This window comes from Danio aesculapii, chromosome 15, assembly GCF_903798145.1.
Source record: "Danio aesculapii chromosome 15, fDanAes4.1, whole genome shotgun sequence".
In the NCBI taxonomy this organism is placed as follows: Eukaryota; Metazoa; Chordata; class Actinopteri; order Cypriniformes; family Danionidae; genus Danio; species Danio aesculapii.
Genome location: NC_079449.1, coordinates 43,138,626 through 43,157,381, shown reverse-complemented (window position 1 = coordinate 43,157,381; position 18,756 = coordinate 43,138,626). Strand labels below are relative to the sequence as shown.

Below are 18,756 nucleotides of genomic sequence, written 5' to 3'. Positions count from 1 at the left end.
ATTTCTAACTAAAACATTAATATATGAAATGAAAAGTAATATCTTTTTGTTTAAAATGCTAATCCAATTAGATTCACTTTATTTGGTAAACAAAGCAAGTCTCTTATATATCTACTAAAAGACAGAAAATATTACTGTACAAACTGCATTGTACATAAATCAGATGAACATTTTCATATTAGTCAATAATGTTACTAAAATTATAAAAAAAAAAAACCGAATATAGATTTACACACATTTACTCAAGTAAATAAACAGAATTAATGATGGGCTAAAAATCTGCGGAATGCTGCGTGGCCCTATATATGCGGTGCATAAGGGCGCCACACATGGGGGGGTGCCATTGTGCCAAAACGATTTTTGAAATTATCCTTATTAAAAGTTAAAAACTATTAAAAACTAATAAAAATAAATATGTTTTGTTAAAAATGTTTATTTTGCATTTTATGAGAGTATAATGTTGTATTTTATTAAATAAAAAAATGACACCATGAGTTGGCACACACGTTTTAAGTCAAAATCATTGAACACAATAACATGCAGCCACACAGCCAAGTGTAAAGTGTTCATGTAGACGTAACTTTAGATTTTTTACACTTATCTAAATAAACTGTCAAATCATACATACAGTACAGTTAAGGTCAAAAGTTATAAGATTAATCTGAAAATTTTTCTTTATCTATTATTAATTAATTATTTTGACAAAATAAGAGGGATCACATGAAATGTATGTTTATGCAAGTACAAACCTAAATATATTTCAGATAAAATAGAAAATAATATTTGGGTTAAAAATTCCCCCCTATGAATTTTATTTACTTGATAATAATGATTCATAATAAGTCATAATGAGTCATAATATTAACATTTTTTGGAAGTGAAATGTTTATTAATCTTTATATCATGATCAGTTTTTTGTACCATATACATATTTTTATAAATTTATTATGTATCATATTGATACATAAGACTTTTTGGTAACTTTTTTCGCAAAACTTGAACACACATACCCCTCAGTAAATGTGTACTTGCGCCCCTGTTTAAGATTCAGTTGCACTGCTCCATGGTGCATTTTTTATTTACATGGTGGACTTTGTAAGTGTAAAAACTGAATGCTTCACTAGAGAGAAAACAGTTAAACCGAGCATCTGCAGAGCGAGGATAAAGAACAAGCCTCCTCCATTCAGCCTCTTTACTTTCTCTTTACTTTACTTTTACTCTTTACTCCTTTACTTTGGTGGAGTGAGGAAATGGTGGAAACTCACTCCACTGAACACATCCATTAGCCTACATATTTCAGTTCCTTTGTTAAGCCAAAGATTTGTGTCAAAACTATTTCTAAATTCAGTTCTAATCTCCAGCAAAGGAATAAATGAGCAATAATAATGAAGTGTGGTCAAAACACTGAGTTATATCCAAACACACGTCCTGTTCTTAAGCTCCATATGGTGATGCAGATGCACATGTGGACAAATCTAGCTTGTTTTAATTATCACAAATATAAATCTGCATATAATAAATAATACTGCTAATAATAACAACATTATACAGAAGCAGATTGTCATGAATAAACTGAAAAAGCCCCCCGAGGTGAAGAAGGCATGGAGGCAGTGGTGTTTATGTTGATGTAATCCTTTAATTGTTTTCATCTGTAAAGATATTGGTGTATTGCTGTACATCCTGTGTGTATTCACCAGTGTGTAAGATAACTAACGCGCTCTGCGCTTGACTACAGAGCAGCTTTGAGCTGGTCAACAGCGCAGTGTATTTTAGTTCCTCAAAATAGCAACGCGTCAACAATGCAACATCTCCATTCTAGACCAGCACACCCATGAGTCCACAAAGTGGTGCAAATGGATTTGCTATTTAAACAATATGGCGCAAAATGGGAAAATTAAGGTTGCATTGGTCTGAAAATAGCAACACATCGCACCAAACACGTCTTGCGCCTTATTGCGCTGGATGTATGATAGGGCCTGAAAATGCAAAAACCCACTGACGCATGTTAATCACACGCCGAACCAACAGGTGGCAGTAAAAGCCTTTTAGGAATCTAAGAAGGTCATTGTCTTGTAGATTTTAGCTCCAACAGTCTTCAAACCATTAGTATCTGGATGCAGACTTGGATTTGCAAGATTATCATCAAGACGACATAACTTGTCATAAATCTGTCATAAACATGATTGTCCTGAAGCATTATAATTGTGATTAACATTTATCTGATCGCTTTTTTAGTGGATTTGTCATTAAAATCTATCATCAAAAGTGCAGTAATCTGTCAAAAAATCTTGTAACAGCGTCATTGTTTTAGGACATTTATTGATAATTTAACCTACCGCTGTAGCTGAGGTCAAGACAGGCATTAATGAAGCAGACACAATTCTAATGCCTCATGACAGCCATGTTTATGTCAGATTCATGCCAAGCTGATTTGTCTTGATAATGTGAAGTTGCCATAAAGACATCTCAAACAATGACATACAAACTGCATAGCAGTCGTCATTATAAAATCTCCTTCTTATTCATGTCATGATTATAAAGGTTTTATGGCAGTCTTATGAACACCCTCTTCAAGTAAAGTAAAGAAGTAAATGACCCTTTAAACAGAGATATAAGAGTGAACCACAGAGGAGAGGAACGCAGCACAAAGCATCAGCAGTCTTCACCTCCAGTTTGAAGGCCAGACCCACGAACGGCTGTGTGTCGTCTCTAGTTGAGTCCATCAGAATCTTTGACCCTTCACTCTCCCCCCTATAAAACACACACACATACACACACAGAGATTTATTTCACAATCTAAGTGAGGATATTAAATAGACTTAGCTTAGCTTAATCTTACCCCTAAACCAACCGTTGCAGAAACAGCTGCACACTATTAGATACTAATAAAACATGTTCTAGCTGATATATAAACACTTTAATTAGACTGGTGAGACGTCCACTAGTGGGTGATTTTGATATCTCACTACATAACACAAGTCCTCACAAGCATAGTTTAACCTGTACACACACACACTCACATCAGTATGCTTTAGAAAAGACAAATACAAATGCTGTTTATTCATGTTAATATGAAGTCAGCATGTGTTTACATTAAAAAACAATAATAAAAAAAAGCCCCTCAGAGGTTTGGCCTTATTTCTAGTCCAAATCACAAAACATTCTTCACAAGTAAAACATATTGTCTTGTTTTGAGAAATAATAATTCAAAACTAAGTGATTTTTTTTTTAAATAAGCAAATAGTAAGTAAAATAACCTTATTTCAAAGCAAAAACTATTATTATTTACTATTACTATTATATAAACTATTACTATTATTATTCTGCTAACCCCACTGGCAGATTACATTTTACAGAATTAAAAATAAAATACTGAAATTTAAATATATATTATTTCTGAAAACAAGACCATATTTTTTATTTATCCAGAAAATGCTTCATTTTTGCAGTGTAGACAAGAGCAGCATAAGTATTCTGCTAAAGCTATTTTTCTGCTAAACACTGGCTGAGCATCATATCAGTATTCGGTGGGCTTTGAGATGTCCCGAGGTGTGCGAGTGTGAATGCTGCTGAACTCACTCCTCGTTGAGTATGGCGTAGTTCTGCACCTCGGTGGGGTTTGGCAGATACTCCAGCACGGCGTCCAGCAGCGGCTGAACTCCTTTATTCTTCAGAGCGCTGCCCACCAGCACCGGACTGAAGGAGCGCTTCACTGTCGCCCTGCGCACTGCAGCCTGAACACACACACAGAACACTCAACAAAACTGCAGATCTGCGCGCACACACACACAAACACACACACACACGCTACAGCATCAACTGAAGTGGTGTAAAGTTACAAATGACAAATACTCAAACTACTGTAATGGAGTAGTTTTTCTCAGGGATTTTAATTTACTAAGTAGTTTTATAAATGTGTACTTTTACTGTACCTTGTGTAGATTTTAAGTGCGGTATCAGTACTTTTACTCCACTACTATCCTTCAACCTGTAGTCACCACTAGGGATGAGTATCGTTAAGGTTTTAATGGTATCACTACTTTTATCGATACCACTTATCGGTTCGGTACTTTAACGGTTCTCTTTCCGGTACTTTTTGTAGTAATGAACACAAAACAAACTGAACAGAATTAACAACACTTTATTTTATTATTACGTCTTTAATGTAAAATAAAACGAAACCAATAACTGTAAAACAAATAAATCATTATAGTAACACTTTATAATAACTACACACTATAAATAATTTACTAAGCATTAGCATCTAGTGAGTGAATTCATTATTTGTTAAGCATTAACTCTACATTAATAAGCGTTAGAAAGCCGTTTATAACTGCAGCTACAAAAACTGTATTCTTGACTTACAAACATATTTATAACGTGCTTAATACTTGTATTTTCATAGTTAGTTAATGATTTATTTTTCATTACTAAATTAAGTATCGCATTATTTACAAACCATTTGTATTTAAAAGTAGTTGAGGGTTTTTAGGATCATTCAAAATGAGTTAGTAAATGATTAATAAACTATCGAAATCAACGTTTACATGTCTTATTATTCAGGCATATGTTAAGGGTTACTATGTATGTTAATAAATGCTTTATTAACTCAACTTCATCTAGTTTTGTGACTTAATCGGACTATTTATGCTTTATAAATCCCTTATAAATGACAAATAAAGGCTCAGTTAAACTCTAAACAGGAAAAATGACATTATTCATTCCTTTTCATTTAAAGAGACACAAATAAAACTGAACTTCGAATGAAAAATAAATCTTTGCAACCTTATCTAAAATAAAATAACTGTAGAGTTTAAACATTGCATCTCATATTGTTAAATTATTATATTGTTGTTGTTTTATTCAGTTTTATGTCTAGATACTCCTGTTATTTGGCAATGTTTAAACTTTACAGTAATTTCATTTTTTAGAAAAGATTGCAAAGATTATTGTTCATTTGATTCTGAGCCTTTAATTGTCATCTATAAGGGATTTATAAAGCATGAATAGTCCTCACTTTAAATTAGGTCACAAAACTGCATGAAATTGAGTTAATAAAGCATTCATTAACATATTGGTTAACTATTAGTATATGCCTGAATAATAAGATATGTAAATGTTGATTTCAATAGTTTATTAATCATTTACTAACTCACTCTGAATGATCCTAAAAACCCTCAACTACTTTTAAATACAACTGGTTTGTAAATAATGTAATACTTCATTTAGTAATGAAAAATAAATCATTAACCAAGTATGAAAATACAAGTATTAAGCACATTATATAGGTGCTTATAAGTCAAGAATACAGCATTTGTAGCTGCAGTTATAAACTGCTTACTAACGTTTATTAATGTAGAGTTAATGCTTAACAAATAATGAATTCACTAGATGCTAATGCTTAATAAATGATTCATAGTGTGTAGTTATTATAAAGTGTTACCATAATTTTTTTTCCCTGTAAAAGAATGCACAATGGTTAAAAAGAAACAGACTCTCAGTTTTTAACCATTCTTCATGAGAAAAATCAACATGTTTGCTTTTTCTGGCAGAAGTCACGATCTTTCTTGGTTTATTGTGCTCCCTGCAGCTGAAAATACCCTCTTTGAGTTGCAAAATGCCGTTAAATGAGATAATGTGTATGATTTATCATTAACGCATTCACATTAATGAGTTAACGGTGTTAACTGTGTTTTTATTACAGTTTTTGGAGCATCTTGCAATGTAAAAATAAGCTGTTTTTCATCATTTCTTAATAAGCATAGTTTATTATTAGGCTATTCATAGGCTATATTTGTAAATACAGCTGATGTAAAAACATTTTTAATGTTTAATATTTATTTACACTACTGAAAAAAAAATACTGTTTGCATTATAACCGAATGTGTGTTTATTAAACTATTAATATTATATTAATGTAGGTGATTGACTGCTGGCATAATGATGTGGATGAAGTAACGTTACCGTTATTAGCTAGGCAGTCAAAACTGTTCATTACTTTTCATTGCAGTTATTCAACCCAGGCTCATTCTGAGAACGTAGTCCCGGGGACGTTTCTGGAGACCGCGAAATACGTAGCCGTGGGTACGTACGGCTGCATTTCATTTTTTTAAGCGAACGCTGCGGGGCGGTGTGACGCCGTTCCCTTCGGCGCTAGACGGCCGGCCGGCCAGCCGGCCGCTCGCCTCCGTGTGGAGGGCTTTCCCGCTGCAGCCAGTTTGTCCGGTTAGCTCTTTGTGTACTCTGGCGGACTCGAGGCGCAGAGAGGGGCTGACCACGACGACGACGACCGGGTTCGAGTCCGGGGAAGAGCGGTTCCAGAAATCAGGTAAGAAAACAAAAACAAAATCCAAAAAATGAAGCGAACAAGTTCGTCACAGGGTGAGGACGAGGGCTTTTCTTTTTCTGGACGGCTTTTGTGAACCGTCGTTGGTTGGGTTTAGGGACGGAGGAGGGTGGGTCAGCCGATTGGCCGGTCGCACGGTCAATCATTCTGTCATCCAGGCAGACAGGCGGAAGGTCGTTCGACAGCGGCCTCTAGCGGGTTTACGCGAGAACGGCGCAGGAAAAAGCGCGCACAGCGGCCTCTCGCGGACTCGCGAAAACAAAAACTGCACAAATACGCACCTCCAGGGACGTATTTCGCGGTCTCCAGAAACGTCCCCGGGACTACGTTCTCGGAATGAGCCTGGGTTGCAGTTATTGCACTTTAGAAAGAGACTTAGCCAGATTGCTTGTGTTTCTGCTTACAAGAAAACAATGTGTTGCGTTTGTTGTAACGGGCATTGTTGCGGTCCACTCGAGAAATACAACCCATGTGGTTCACTCCACAAGTTTACAAGCTGTGTGTGTGCGAGTCTGTGTTGCGAGTCTGTGTCGCGAGCTATGTGTTGGGAGCTCTGCTGAGTGCACGCATGCAGCCGAGAACTGTAAAGGCTTTTATACTTGATGCGCTCGCCGAAAACACGAGCATTTCTCATGTGAGATTGCCGACTGTGCAGACGAATATCAAATATCGCTAATTAGAAAAGGCTGATCAGTTAATTTATGCTACTGTAAGTAATGTTTATTCAGCAATAATTCTCCAGTACTGACAGCAAAAACGTTAACGTCAGAGCTTATCGATGCTTCTGTCTTTTATAATGTATCACCGATACCGATAGTATCGAATTTAATATCGAAGTACCGAATTTCAGTACCCATCCCTAGTCACTACTTTATTTCTTTCTTGTCTGTGGTGATTGGCTAAAGTAGAAAAATCTGTCCTGCAATTCCTGTCCAAAATCAAATCGCACATAGAAAGTAAATCGCATCATACTGAACAACCTCAAGACATGGGCGATTTATGAATGCAGAAAACCAAATGAAAGAAGGAAAGATTCAAGGAAGGACTGAGCAAACTAAGAAACTAAGGAAGGAATAAATGAATGAAGGAACGAGTGAAAAAACAATGAATGAATGAATAAATGAAGAAAGGAAGGACAGAACAAACAAACAACAGAAGGAAGGAATGAACGAATATAGGTAGATCACTAAATGCACTACAGAATGTTACGTTTACACATCCCTGCACAAACTGCATGTAAACATATCAACTTTTTACAGCGTACTACACTCCCTACTCGAGATCTACTTTTTACTTTGAGTAAAATTTACAACAGACACTTTTACTCTACTTGCATTACATTTTTGGGCAAGTAATGGTACTTTTACTTGAGTATGGTTTTTTTAGTACGCTTTCCACCACTGATTGATTGTCAATTTCATAAATCAATATCAGTGTTTTCTCCTCAGAGGATCAGATATAAATGTGTGTTTCAGGGACTCTGCATTAAAAAAGTTTGCAGCACATGTTTCCAGCAGATTGTAAAGGATCTGAAATGTTGTTTGGCTCTTTCTAAAACCCCTCAGCCGTCAGTCCGTCATCGCATTGCTTCAGTATTATTATTCCCTCCAGAACTGTCTTAAACATCTGTCTACGCTCCCAAAGAGCGTCTAACGCCTCCAAAAGCCATCGCATTCACCGCGTTTCGTCTTCGTCTTTGCACAACTCATTTAATAGAGAAGAAAAACACCACAGTGGCGAATCCTAACACACTAAACTACATTTCTCTGACTGATATCTGCTCCAGTTTATCAGGAAGTGATGCTTCAGTTTCTCACTAGATGGAAACTCTGCTTTTGATTCGCAAATATTTTATGCCATATTCCAGTTTTGCACCTGAATACAATTCGCATCTACGGATGGAAACACAGCGACTGTAACAAGGAGGTCTTAAAACAAGATGAAAGCCCAGAAATCAGGGTTTAGAGTGTGCAGGAGTCAAACATCAGTGAGTGCTGGTGTGAACCTTGAGGTCGAGGACGGTGGGAACTCTCTCCTCCAGAAACATCTCCCCCAGCGTCTCGTCAGCGTTAGCGACACACTCCACCAGCTCCTGCCGGCGGTCTGCGGCCTCACTGCGCATCTCCAGGGGGATGTCCTCATAGCGCACGCTCTCACTGCACACACACACACACGAGAACACATTCAGATACAGCTGAGGAATAGCACAATAAACCCAAATCACGATACAAGTAATCACGATAGAAGCACGTATCAAAGTAATCAGGATATAAGTAATCTCGATACACAGTGACCCCACGCCATAACATGGGTCACCTTTCATGGCTTCGCAGTTTTGCTGATTTTTTTTGTGCAATTTCCTATTTTTTTTACAGCTCACTGTGTTGTTCTTTCTGATTAGTGCATTGTGTTCTGCCTCCTGATTGGCTGTAGGCCGTTGTAGGCCGTGCCGTGTCTCCTGTACAGTACAGAATGCATTCAGCTTGCCAAATTGACATTACTCTTTGATTGCTAGCAGCGTAACTCTGAAGTGCTGGACTGTATGTTGGGATGTGACGATTATAGATTTCAGTAGTACGATTAGTCTGAGAAATAATCATGGTTTCGTGATTAGTATGCATTGATTAATTTCTAAACACCACTAGTTTAGAAAATCACATGAAAACTGCTCATATTTTAAAGTGTTATTTATTGCTAATCAGTAACCAAATATTACAGCACAAAATAATACTAAAAACAAACAACAGTTCATTTCTCCTTTTGTGCTAAGTAATAAGTAAAATTTTTGACATTTAAACAATTTTACACTGTAAATAAATGACAGAACAATGAATAAATAATTTTTAAAAATAGTATTCGTCTAATGCGGGGCTTGAAATTCCCTTTTTGACTTGGTAGCACCGTTGCGCCCAACTTCAAAAATATTATGAGCACCATAAAATATTTAGGAGCACCCACCAAAAATGAATGAGCACCACTGCGAATAGTATATTAAGAGATGTACTGTATTTGAAAACATCATCAAATTAGGACTAAAAGAACAGAAACGACTAACTAATTCTGTTAGAACTTATTGATATTTGTGCAATAATTGCAAATTTATTGTCTAATAATTATAAAATAATAATGATGATGATAATACTAACAATGAATGCTGCCTTGAATGTGCTTGAATGCGAGTTATCTGCTATAAAAAGTCCAACTGTTAAATTCTGACAAATAAATCTATGGCTTCCATCGAACAGAAATGAAGCATTGCAGTAAGAAATATCCATTTTGCACTATTGCTTTTATACGATTGTCAATAAAATAACCAGAAAGAACGGACAAAAGAAAGAATATATACCACTCTTTACAGGTTTTGGTTTCGGTTTGTGTCATTGTAAACGCTCGGTCTTGATATGCACTTATTTGCATTACATTTTGTGAGTTTGTGGGGAAAAAAGCAGGCGAGTCAGCCGACCCAATGAGCGGCGCAGAGCAGCATTCTCGCGATGGCCACCTGTGCTGTTATTTGTCATGAGCCGAAGTTTCTATTTAAACTTAGTAAAGTCGAGCTTCTTTGGCAAAGATCTACACTGTTAGGGTGCTTTCACATCTATAGTTCGCTTCATTTGGTCCGGACCAAGGGCAATAAATGATACATTGTAGCATTTTCTGCTGTCTTTGGGTCGTTTTCACACTACACTGATCACTTTGGTCCGAACCAGATGAAAAGAACCAAAATGCAGTCATGTGACAAAATCCACATCTCTCATTGGCCAGATGTTGCTGAACACATTTCCTAAACTGCTTTTCGATTGGTCAGAATTAACATGCGGGAAAATGCCAATGGAACTCCCGCAAGTAAACAAACCGGCAGACACAACATCACGCTAATTACTATGGAGCTACGACTGCGCTGGCTGATTGTATCCCTGCTCATAGTATACTACATAGTTTATATACATGACTTTAGACAAACTATACATTTCGAGAATGAAGCGCGGCTGCGGCTGGAAAACAAAGTTTAAATGAATCGCACGTCACTTCAGTAGGAGGCGTGAATTCATTTAGCTAAACTGCGACATGGTCATCTTGCGGAAATATTACCAACGATCCATCAGGTAATGTTTCTCCCTCTCTCTCTCTCTCTGTTGGTAAAGCGCTGTCAACAAATATTTTTCCTCCACGCCCCATAATGCACAGCTCATCGCCCTACGGCAGCTGGATTAGTCCAAAAGGCGCAGTACTTTTTGCGGTTGGGTCGGTTTTAGTTCGGATCATGTTCTCACCACAAATGAACCGCTCCAGGGTTCATTTAAAAGCGTATTTGCATAAGCGTATGCGCTTATTTGGTCCACTTTTGGTGCGCACTCGAGTACGATTGCTGCATTCACACCTTCTCAAATGAACCGCACCAAGAGGGAAAACCAACTCTAGTGCGATTCAACTGAACTAAATAAAGCAGGTGTGAAAGCACCCTTAGATTTCACATTTAGCGTCCATTTGCGCTGAACGCAGTGAATGCAACGCATTGAGATTCGGGCCATTACACAGCTGATCCACTCCGAGTCTTACAGCACTCTCTCCGAAAACACTGGATTGATCTCGGCTGGCGAATCATATCACCACATGATCACTCTCATGGCGCCAATATTTGTAACTTTAAATGGGGTTGCAAACCTGTGTGCTTTTCATTGCTTCTTCCTTAAACTTCAGCCATTTGCAGTTCCCGCAGTCACAAAAGCCCTCATCTCAACTAGTGCGGCTGAAAAGTGTGAGCGCGTTGCGTTGCGTTGCGTCGCGTGCGCATCCCTCTATTGAAAACAATGAACTTGCAGTCATAGTTAATCTAATGTGCGTGGTTATTAGTCTCGGTGTACAAACTAGCGCACAGCTGGCATAACTTTGTTTAGTTGCCGCAGGTTTGATCCGTGCAGAAACACGGTGTTGAGAAGACTTTACGATTAATTAACCGTGATGAATTAAAGCGCGGTTAATAGTGAAACCGGTTAATCGTTGTATCCCTAACTGTGTGTTTGCAAGTTTTCTCCCCAACAAATCCCATAATGTCAACGGAACGTTCTGCACTGTCAAAGGCACCCACGGTAGTAATCTTGACAATCACATATCAAAGTAATCTCGATTTAATCTATAAGAGGCATGACGCAAACGCTGTACCCGAACGGGCCATCAAAGACGATGCTGCGCTCCTCGATCAGGTCAATGATCCCGCGCAGATTCCCTTCCAGCCCGATGGGGATGTTCACAAATGCTGCATTCTGATTCAGTTTAGTCCTGCAAAAAACACACCCATTTTTTATTGTGCTTTGCTTGTATTTTGGTTGTGTTGATGTTGTGTTGATGTTGTGTTGATGTGGTGTTTTGGATGTGTTGATTTTGTGTCAACGTTGTGTTTTGGTTGTGTTGATGTTGTGTCAATGTGGTGTTTTGGTTGTGTTGATGTTGTGTTGATGTTGTGTCAATGTTGTGTTTTGGATGTGTTGATGTTGATGTTGTGTTTGGATGTGTTGATGTTGTGTCAATGTTGTGTTTTGGATGTGTTGATGTTGTGTCAACGTTGTGTTTTGGTTGGGTTGATGTTGTGTTGATGTTGTGTCAATGTGGTGTTTTGGATGTGTTGATGTTGATGTTGTGTTTTGGATGTGTTGATGTTGTGTCAATGTTGTGTTTTGGATGTGTTGATGTTGATGTTGTGTTTTGGATGTGTTGATGTTGTGTCAATGTTGTGTCAATGTTGTGTTTTGGTTGTGTTGATGTGGTGTTTTGGATGTGTTGATGTTGTGTCAATGTTGTGTTTTGGTTGTGTTGATGTTGTGTTGATGTTGTGTCAATGTTGTGTTTTGGATGTGTTGATGTTGATGTTGTGTTTTGGATGTGTTGATGTTGTGTCAATGTTGTGTTTTGGATGTGTTGATGTTGTGTCAACGTTGTGTTTTGGTTGTGTTGATGTTGTGTTGATGTTGTCTCAATGTGGTGTTTTGGATGTGTTGATGTTGTGTCAATGTTGTGTTTTGGTTGTGTTGATGTTGTGTCAATGTTGTGTTTTGGATGTGTTGATGTTGATGTTGTGTTTTGGATGTGTTGATGTTGTGTCAATGTTGTGTTTTGGTTGTGTTGATGTGGTGTTTTGGATGTGTTGATGTTGTGTCAATGTTGTGTTTTGGTTGTGTTGATGTTGTGTCAATGTTGTGTTTTGGATGTGTTGATGTTGTGTCAATGTTGTGTTTTGGTTGTGTTGATGTTGTGTTTTGGATGTGTTGATGTTGTATTTTGGATGTGTTGATGTTGTGTTGATGTTGTGTTTTGGTTGTGTTGATGTTGTGTTTTGGATGTGTTGTGGTCGTGTCAATGTTGTGTTTTGGATGTGTTGATGTTGTGTTTTGGTTGTGTTGATGTTGTGTTTTGGATGTGTTGTGGTCATGTCAATGTTGTGTTTTGGTGGTGTTAATGTGGTGTTTTGGTTGTAGGACTGTGAGCTCAGTGTTGTGTTTTGGTTGTGTTATTGTTTGTGTCAATGTTGTGTTGATGTATATGTTTTGGTTGTGTCCTGACCTGAGCTGCTGCAGTGCTCTGTTGGGATTGGATCCTAGTCGGTCCAGTTTGTTGATGAATGTGAGGAAGGGAACGCTATAGCGCTTCATCTGCCTGTTCACAGTCACCGTCTGACACTGAACTCCTCCGACCGCACACAGAACCAGCACTGCCCCGTCCAGCACACGTAGAGACCGCTCCACCTCGATGGTGAAGTCCACATGACCTGACACACACACACAAATAAATCTCAGGGAATGTAAATAACGTCGGTGTTGCCAAATAAGATGTATAGGCTCATAAACGCCCCTTGTTTCTCAGCTCTGTTAGACTGTTCTCACCTGGTGTGTCGATGATGTTGATGTTGTGGTTTTTCCACATGGTGTAAGTGGCAGCAGACTGGATGGTGATTCCTCTCTGTCTTTCCAGCTCCATAGAGTCCATGATCGCTCCCACTCCATCCTTACCCCTTACCTGAGTGCACACAAACAACAGTGAGCTGCAGAAATACACCACAGTTTTTAGATATTGCAAAGCCCGAAGGAGAACATCTCTGGATTCTGTATAGTGTTGAGCTGCTTTAAAGTCAGTTCACTCGGTGGTCATATTTGCATATCCAAAACTAAAGCCCCAAATAAACGAATGTGAGAATCCTGAAATCTCAAAAACTGCTCGCTGAATTCTCAATTACATTACATATTTCAAATCAGCAACACGATCTGAAGTGATCTGACCCATTACTGCTGTTGCTTAAGCTCTAATTATATTTAAAACACATAATTTCCAGTTATCTCTAGCTACTGTGTTCGTGCAATGATTGACATGACATCACTCTTCTTTACGGCTGTTTCCATGGTAACCAAAGGATGAAGTTATAAACTTTGTCTGCACGTCTCGTTCTCACCTCATGCATCTCCGCTATTCTGCCGGTGTAGTACAGCACTCGCTCCGTCAGCGTGGTCTTCCCGGAGTCGATGTGCGCCGAGATGCCGATGTTCCGGATCCGCTCGTTCGGTGTGATGCCATTTGAGCAGGAGCGACAGCTGATCAACACCTGAGACATCAGCGAAAAACAGGGATACATGAGAGATACAGAGACATGAGATCAGTGAGAAACAAAGATACATGAGAGATTCAGAGAGACATGAGATCAGTGAGACATCAGAGAGAAACAGATACATGACAGATACAGAGATATCAGAGACATGAAATCAGTGAGACCTCAGAGAGAAACACAGATACATGAGAGATTCAGAGAGACATGAGATCAGTGAGACATCAGAGAGAAACAAATACATGAGAGATACAGAGACACCAGAGCGACATGAGAACAGAGAGACCTCAGAGAGAAACACAGATACATGAGAGATACAGAGACATCAGAGAGACAATAGAGACACAAACATACATCACAGAGACATCAGAGACATTAGTGAGAGAGAGAGATTAAAGACAAGAGACATTAGACATCAGTGAGACAATAGAGAGACAAAAATACACTAGAGACATCATTGACACACAAAAACATTAGAGAGACATCAGTGAGAGAGAGAGAGAGAGAGAGACATTAAAGACATCAGTGAGACATCAGAGAGACATGAGTGAGACAAAGACATCAGTGAGATATTAGACACCAGCGATACATCCGTGAGACACAAGAGACACAAAAATACACCAGACATCTGTGAGACATTGGCGAGACATCAGTGAGACAGAGACATCAGAGGGACATAAGAGAGATATGAGACACAGAGACATTAGAGATCTCAGACATCAGTGAGACATTAGAGAGACGTCAGACATCAGTGAGACACAAAGACATCAGAGACATCAGTGATACACAGAGACATTAATGAGACATCAGAGAGACATTAGACGTCCATGAGACACAGAGAGATTAGACATCAGTAAGACATTAGACACAAAAATACACCAGAGAGACAGACAACAGTGAGACATAAAAACAGACAAGAGACATCAGACCCCAATGACACAAAGACATTAGCAAGACATCAGATATCAGTGAGACACCAGAGAGAGACACTAGTGTAATGTCAGACAGATGTCTGAAAGACGAACAGAGACACATAGGGAGACGCCAATGACACATACAGAGACATCAGAGAGACATGAGACACAGAGAGATTAGACATCAGTGAGAGAGAGACATTAAAGACATCAGCGAGACTTCAGAGAGACATTAGACATCAGTAAGACAATAGAGACACAAAAATACACCAGAGACATATGTGACACACCGAGACATTAGAGAGACATCAGTGAGAGAGAGACTTTAAAAACATCAGTGAGACATTAGACATGAGTGAGACACAAAAAGACATCAGTGAGACATCCGTGCAACACAGACATTAGAGACACAAAATACACCAGATACATCTGTGAGACATTGGAGAGACATCAGTGAGACAGAGACATCAGAGGGACACAGAGACATGAGACACTGAGACATTAGAGATGGCAGACATCAGTGAGAGACAAAAAGACATCAGTGATACACAGAGACGTCAGTGAGACATTAGAGAGACATCAGGGAGACATTGGACACCAGTGAGACACAGAGACATTAGACATCAGTGAGACAATAGAGAGCGACACAAGAATGCACCACAGAGACATCAGTGAGACAGAGACATTAAAGACATCAGTGAAACATTAGAGAGACACAAAGACATCAGTGAGATATTAGACACAAGTGAGACATCCGTGAAACATTAGAGACACAAAAATACTCCAGATACATCTGTGAGACATTGGAGAGACATTGGAGACATCAGTGAGACACAGAGACATTAGACATCAGTGAGACAATAGAGACACAAGAATGCACCACAGAGACATCAGTGAGACAGAGCCATTTAAGACATCAGTGAGACATTAGAGAGACATGAGTGAGACACAAAGACATCAACGAGATATTAGACACCAGTGAGACATCCGTGAAACACAGAGACATTAGAGACACAAAAATACTCCAGATACATCTGTGAGACATTGGAGACATCAGAGACACAGAGACATTAGACATCAGTGAGACAATAGAGAGACACAATAATGCACCACAGAGACATCAGAGAGACAGAGACATTAAAGACATCAGTGAGACATTAGAGAGACATGAGTGAGACACAGAGACATCAGTGAGATATTACACACCAGTGAAACATCCGTGAGACATTAAAGACACAAAAATACTGCAGATACATCCATGAGACATCAGAGGGACATTAGTGAGACTTCAGAAATCAGTGAGACACAAAGACATCAGAGACATTAGTGATACACAGAGACATTAATGAGACATCAGAGAGACATTAGATGTCTGTGAGACAGAGAGATTAGACATCAGTAAGACATTAGAGAGACACAAAAATACACTAGAGACATCAGTGAGACACAAAGACATTAAAGAGACATCAGACAACAGTGAGACACAAAAACAGACAAGAGACATCAGACACCAATGAGTCAAAGACATTAGCAAGAAATCAGATATCAGTCAGACACAGAGACACTAGTGAGATGTCAGAGAGATGCCTGAAAGACAAACAGAGACACATAGGGAGACGCCAATGACACATACAAAGACATTAGACATCAGTGAGACATTAGAGAGACAAAAATACACCAGAGAGACATCAGTGAGACACAAAGACATTAGAGAGACATCAGACAACAGTCAGGCACAAAAACAGACAAGAGACGCAAATGACACATACAGAGACATCAGAGAGACACAAAGACAGACAGAAACATCAGAGAGACACCAGTGAGACACAAAGAGACAGAGAGATACTTCAGAAAGACATCACAGACATTAGTGAGACATCAAAGGGACACAAAGAAACATCAGCGAGAAAGAGAAACATCAAGACACAAAGAGACATCAGTGAAACAGAGACATCAGAGAGACATACAAAATCAGTGAGACACAAAGAGACATCAACAAAACACAAATCAGAGAGAGACATCAGGAAGACCATTAGGAAGACATCAGAGGCGCTAGAGAGACATCTGAGCAATGAACAGAGACGTCACAGAAACATCAGTAGACATCAGGAAGATAAACAGAGACACACAGAGAGACACCAATAAGACAGAGAGACATCAAGGAGACATCAGAGAGATGAATAGAGACACACAGGAGACGCCAATGAGACAGACACATCAGAGAGCCACACAGAGACATCAGTGGGACATTAGAGAGACGAATAGAGATATCAGTGAGACATCATAGATTAAATATCAGAGGCGGAGAGACATCGATGAGACAAAGATGTAAATAGAGACATGAGAGAAACAATTTCAGACAGACACACAGAGAACGTGAGATATAATGAGAGGCCATACAGACTGACATCAGACAATTCAAATCAGTGACATCGCAGAGATATGACGGGACAGTAAATGGACACACAGCAAGATGGCGAGGGGGAAAGACACCAGAGGACCATCAGGAGACAGAAAGAGAAACACTAGAGGTAAGTAATGGTTTGATATTCACACATTCGTTCAGTGACAACTTGTGATACACTCCCTACATCGTTTACCATGGTAACTGAATATTCAGTCTGAAATAACCTGCGAGTGTGACTTGAAAACAACATTAACACTGTTTATTTACCTGTGGACAATGTTGTACTTTCATAGTCATTGGCTGCTAATATGATTTCGCTATTTAAAGTTTGCAAATAAGCCTTTTATGAAATTATATTATTAAGGAGAAAGTCCAAATGAGCGAATATAAAACCAACTTTACCTCTATGACTCCAGGAGACAGACAACACGCTATGCTCTATTAAATATAATACGTGACACTACATACACACCTGCTTTAAAGTGCTGTGTCCTGGCCGGTGTAGATGCGCCAAAGATGATGATGCCGCTCTCAGAAGCCGCATTGTGAACAACTGAAGATGTGTGTGTGTGTGTGTGTGTGTGTCAATTTATTCTCGTGTCACACACACGAGCTCAAAGTCACGCCGACCGGCTGCTTGTGAAACAGCTTCCTGGTCGACGGCGAGCCAGAGAGGGCAGAACAGAGGAACGCATTTCTAAACGATTTTCCCGATGGTTGACCTTCCTGAGCATATACTTTATTAAAATATTATGGGCTGTTTTAAATATTCTATGTATGTATGTATGTATGTATGTATGTATGTATGTATGTATGTATGTATGTATGTATGTATGTATGTATGTATGTATGTATGTGTGTATGTGTGTTAGGCTATTATTTCCATTTAATTTCCACATTTATCCCACCTTTTTGGCATATTTACATATAAATACTCTTTTTCCACATGCAATGGGCGGATTAAATGATTTAGTTTCCTCTTATTAGTCAAATACAGTGGTTAAATAAGTATTTTTACATTTAAAGCGATGATATGAAAGCGACGTGAGTGTGACGTCACTTGAAGCCTGCTACGTCACTGCTTGTTCTCGGTATTTTTAATTTACAGATCAATTAAGGCTGCTGATTTGTAAGTATGAGAAATAAAACAATGAATACAAAACCTTCTCCAAGAATAGCCCGAATGAGCCGAAATAAAGAAGTACTGGGTAATTTGAACTTGAAATATAATCGTATATGCAACTGAAGATTATAAAAATATTAAATGTAAATTGTTTGTAAAGGGTAAAGTAGTAGTAAAGGGTGATAATAACTTAATTGCATACAAGGATTTCATAACGGTCCCTTATATGTGTTTCCTTAGCTGTTATTATTCATTTTTTAGATCAACATGATGCTTTTGAATTCATAAATGTAAATATACCACATGTAAACCATATTTCATGATTTGTTACATCTGTTAACCTATAAATGCATAAATAAAAAAGTAAATAAATAG

At 38.5% G+C, this 18,756-nt stretch overlaps 1 protein-coding gene across 1 annotated transcript in view; it reads right to left on the bottom strand.

Annotated features, from left to right (window-relative positions):
- Window positions 1–17,886, bottom strand: part of gfm1 (G elongation factor, mitochondrial 1) — a 41,085-nt gene extending 23,199 nt beyond the window's left edge. Inside the window, exons 1-8 of the mRNA XM_056473324.1 lie at window positions 17,731–17,886; window positions 13,788–13,937; window positions 13,225–13,357; window positions 12,905–13,109; window positions 11,510–11,626; window positions 8,352–8,502; window positions 3,580–3,734; window positions 2,667–2,751 (exon numbers count right to left, since the gene is read on the bottom strand). Of these exons, the coding sequence (XP_056329299.1) occupies window positions 2,667–2,751; window positions 3,580–3,734; window positions 8,352–8,502; window positions 11,510–11,626; window positions 12,905–13,109; window positions 13,225–13,357; window positions 13,788–13,937; window positions 17,731–17,802 (1,068 nt within the window). The 5' untranslated portion in view covers window positions 17,803–17,886. The remainder of the gene's footprint in view (window positions 1–2,666; window positions 2,752–3,579; window positions 3,735–8,351; window positions 8,503–11,509; window positions 11,627–12,904; window positions 13,110–13,224; window positions 13,358–13,787; window positions 13,938–17,730) is intronic.
- Between the last annotated feature and the right edge of the window lie 870 nt (window positions 17,887–18,756).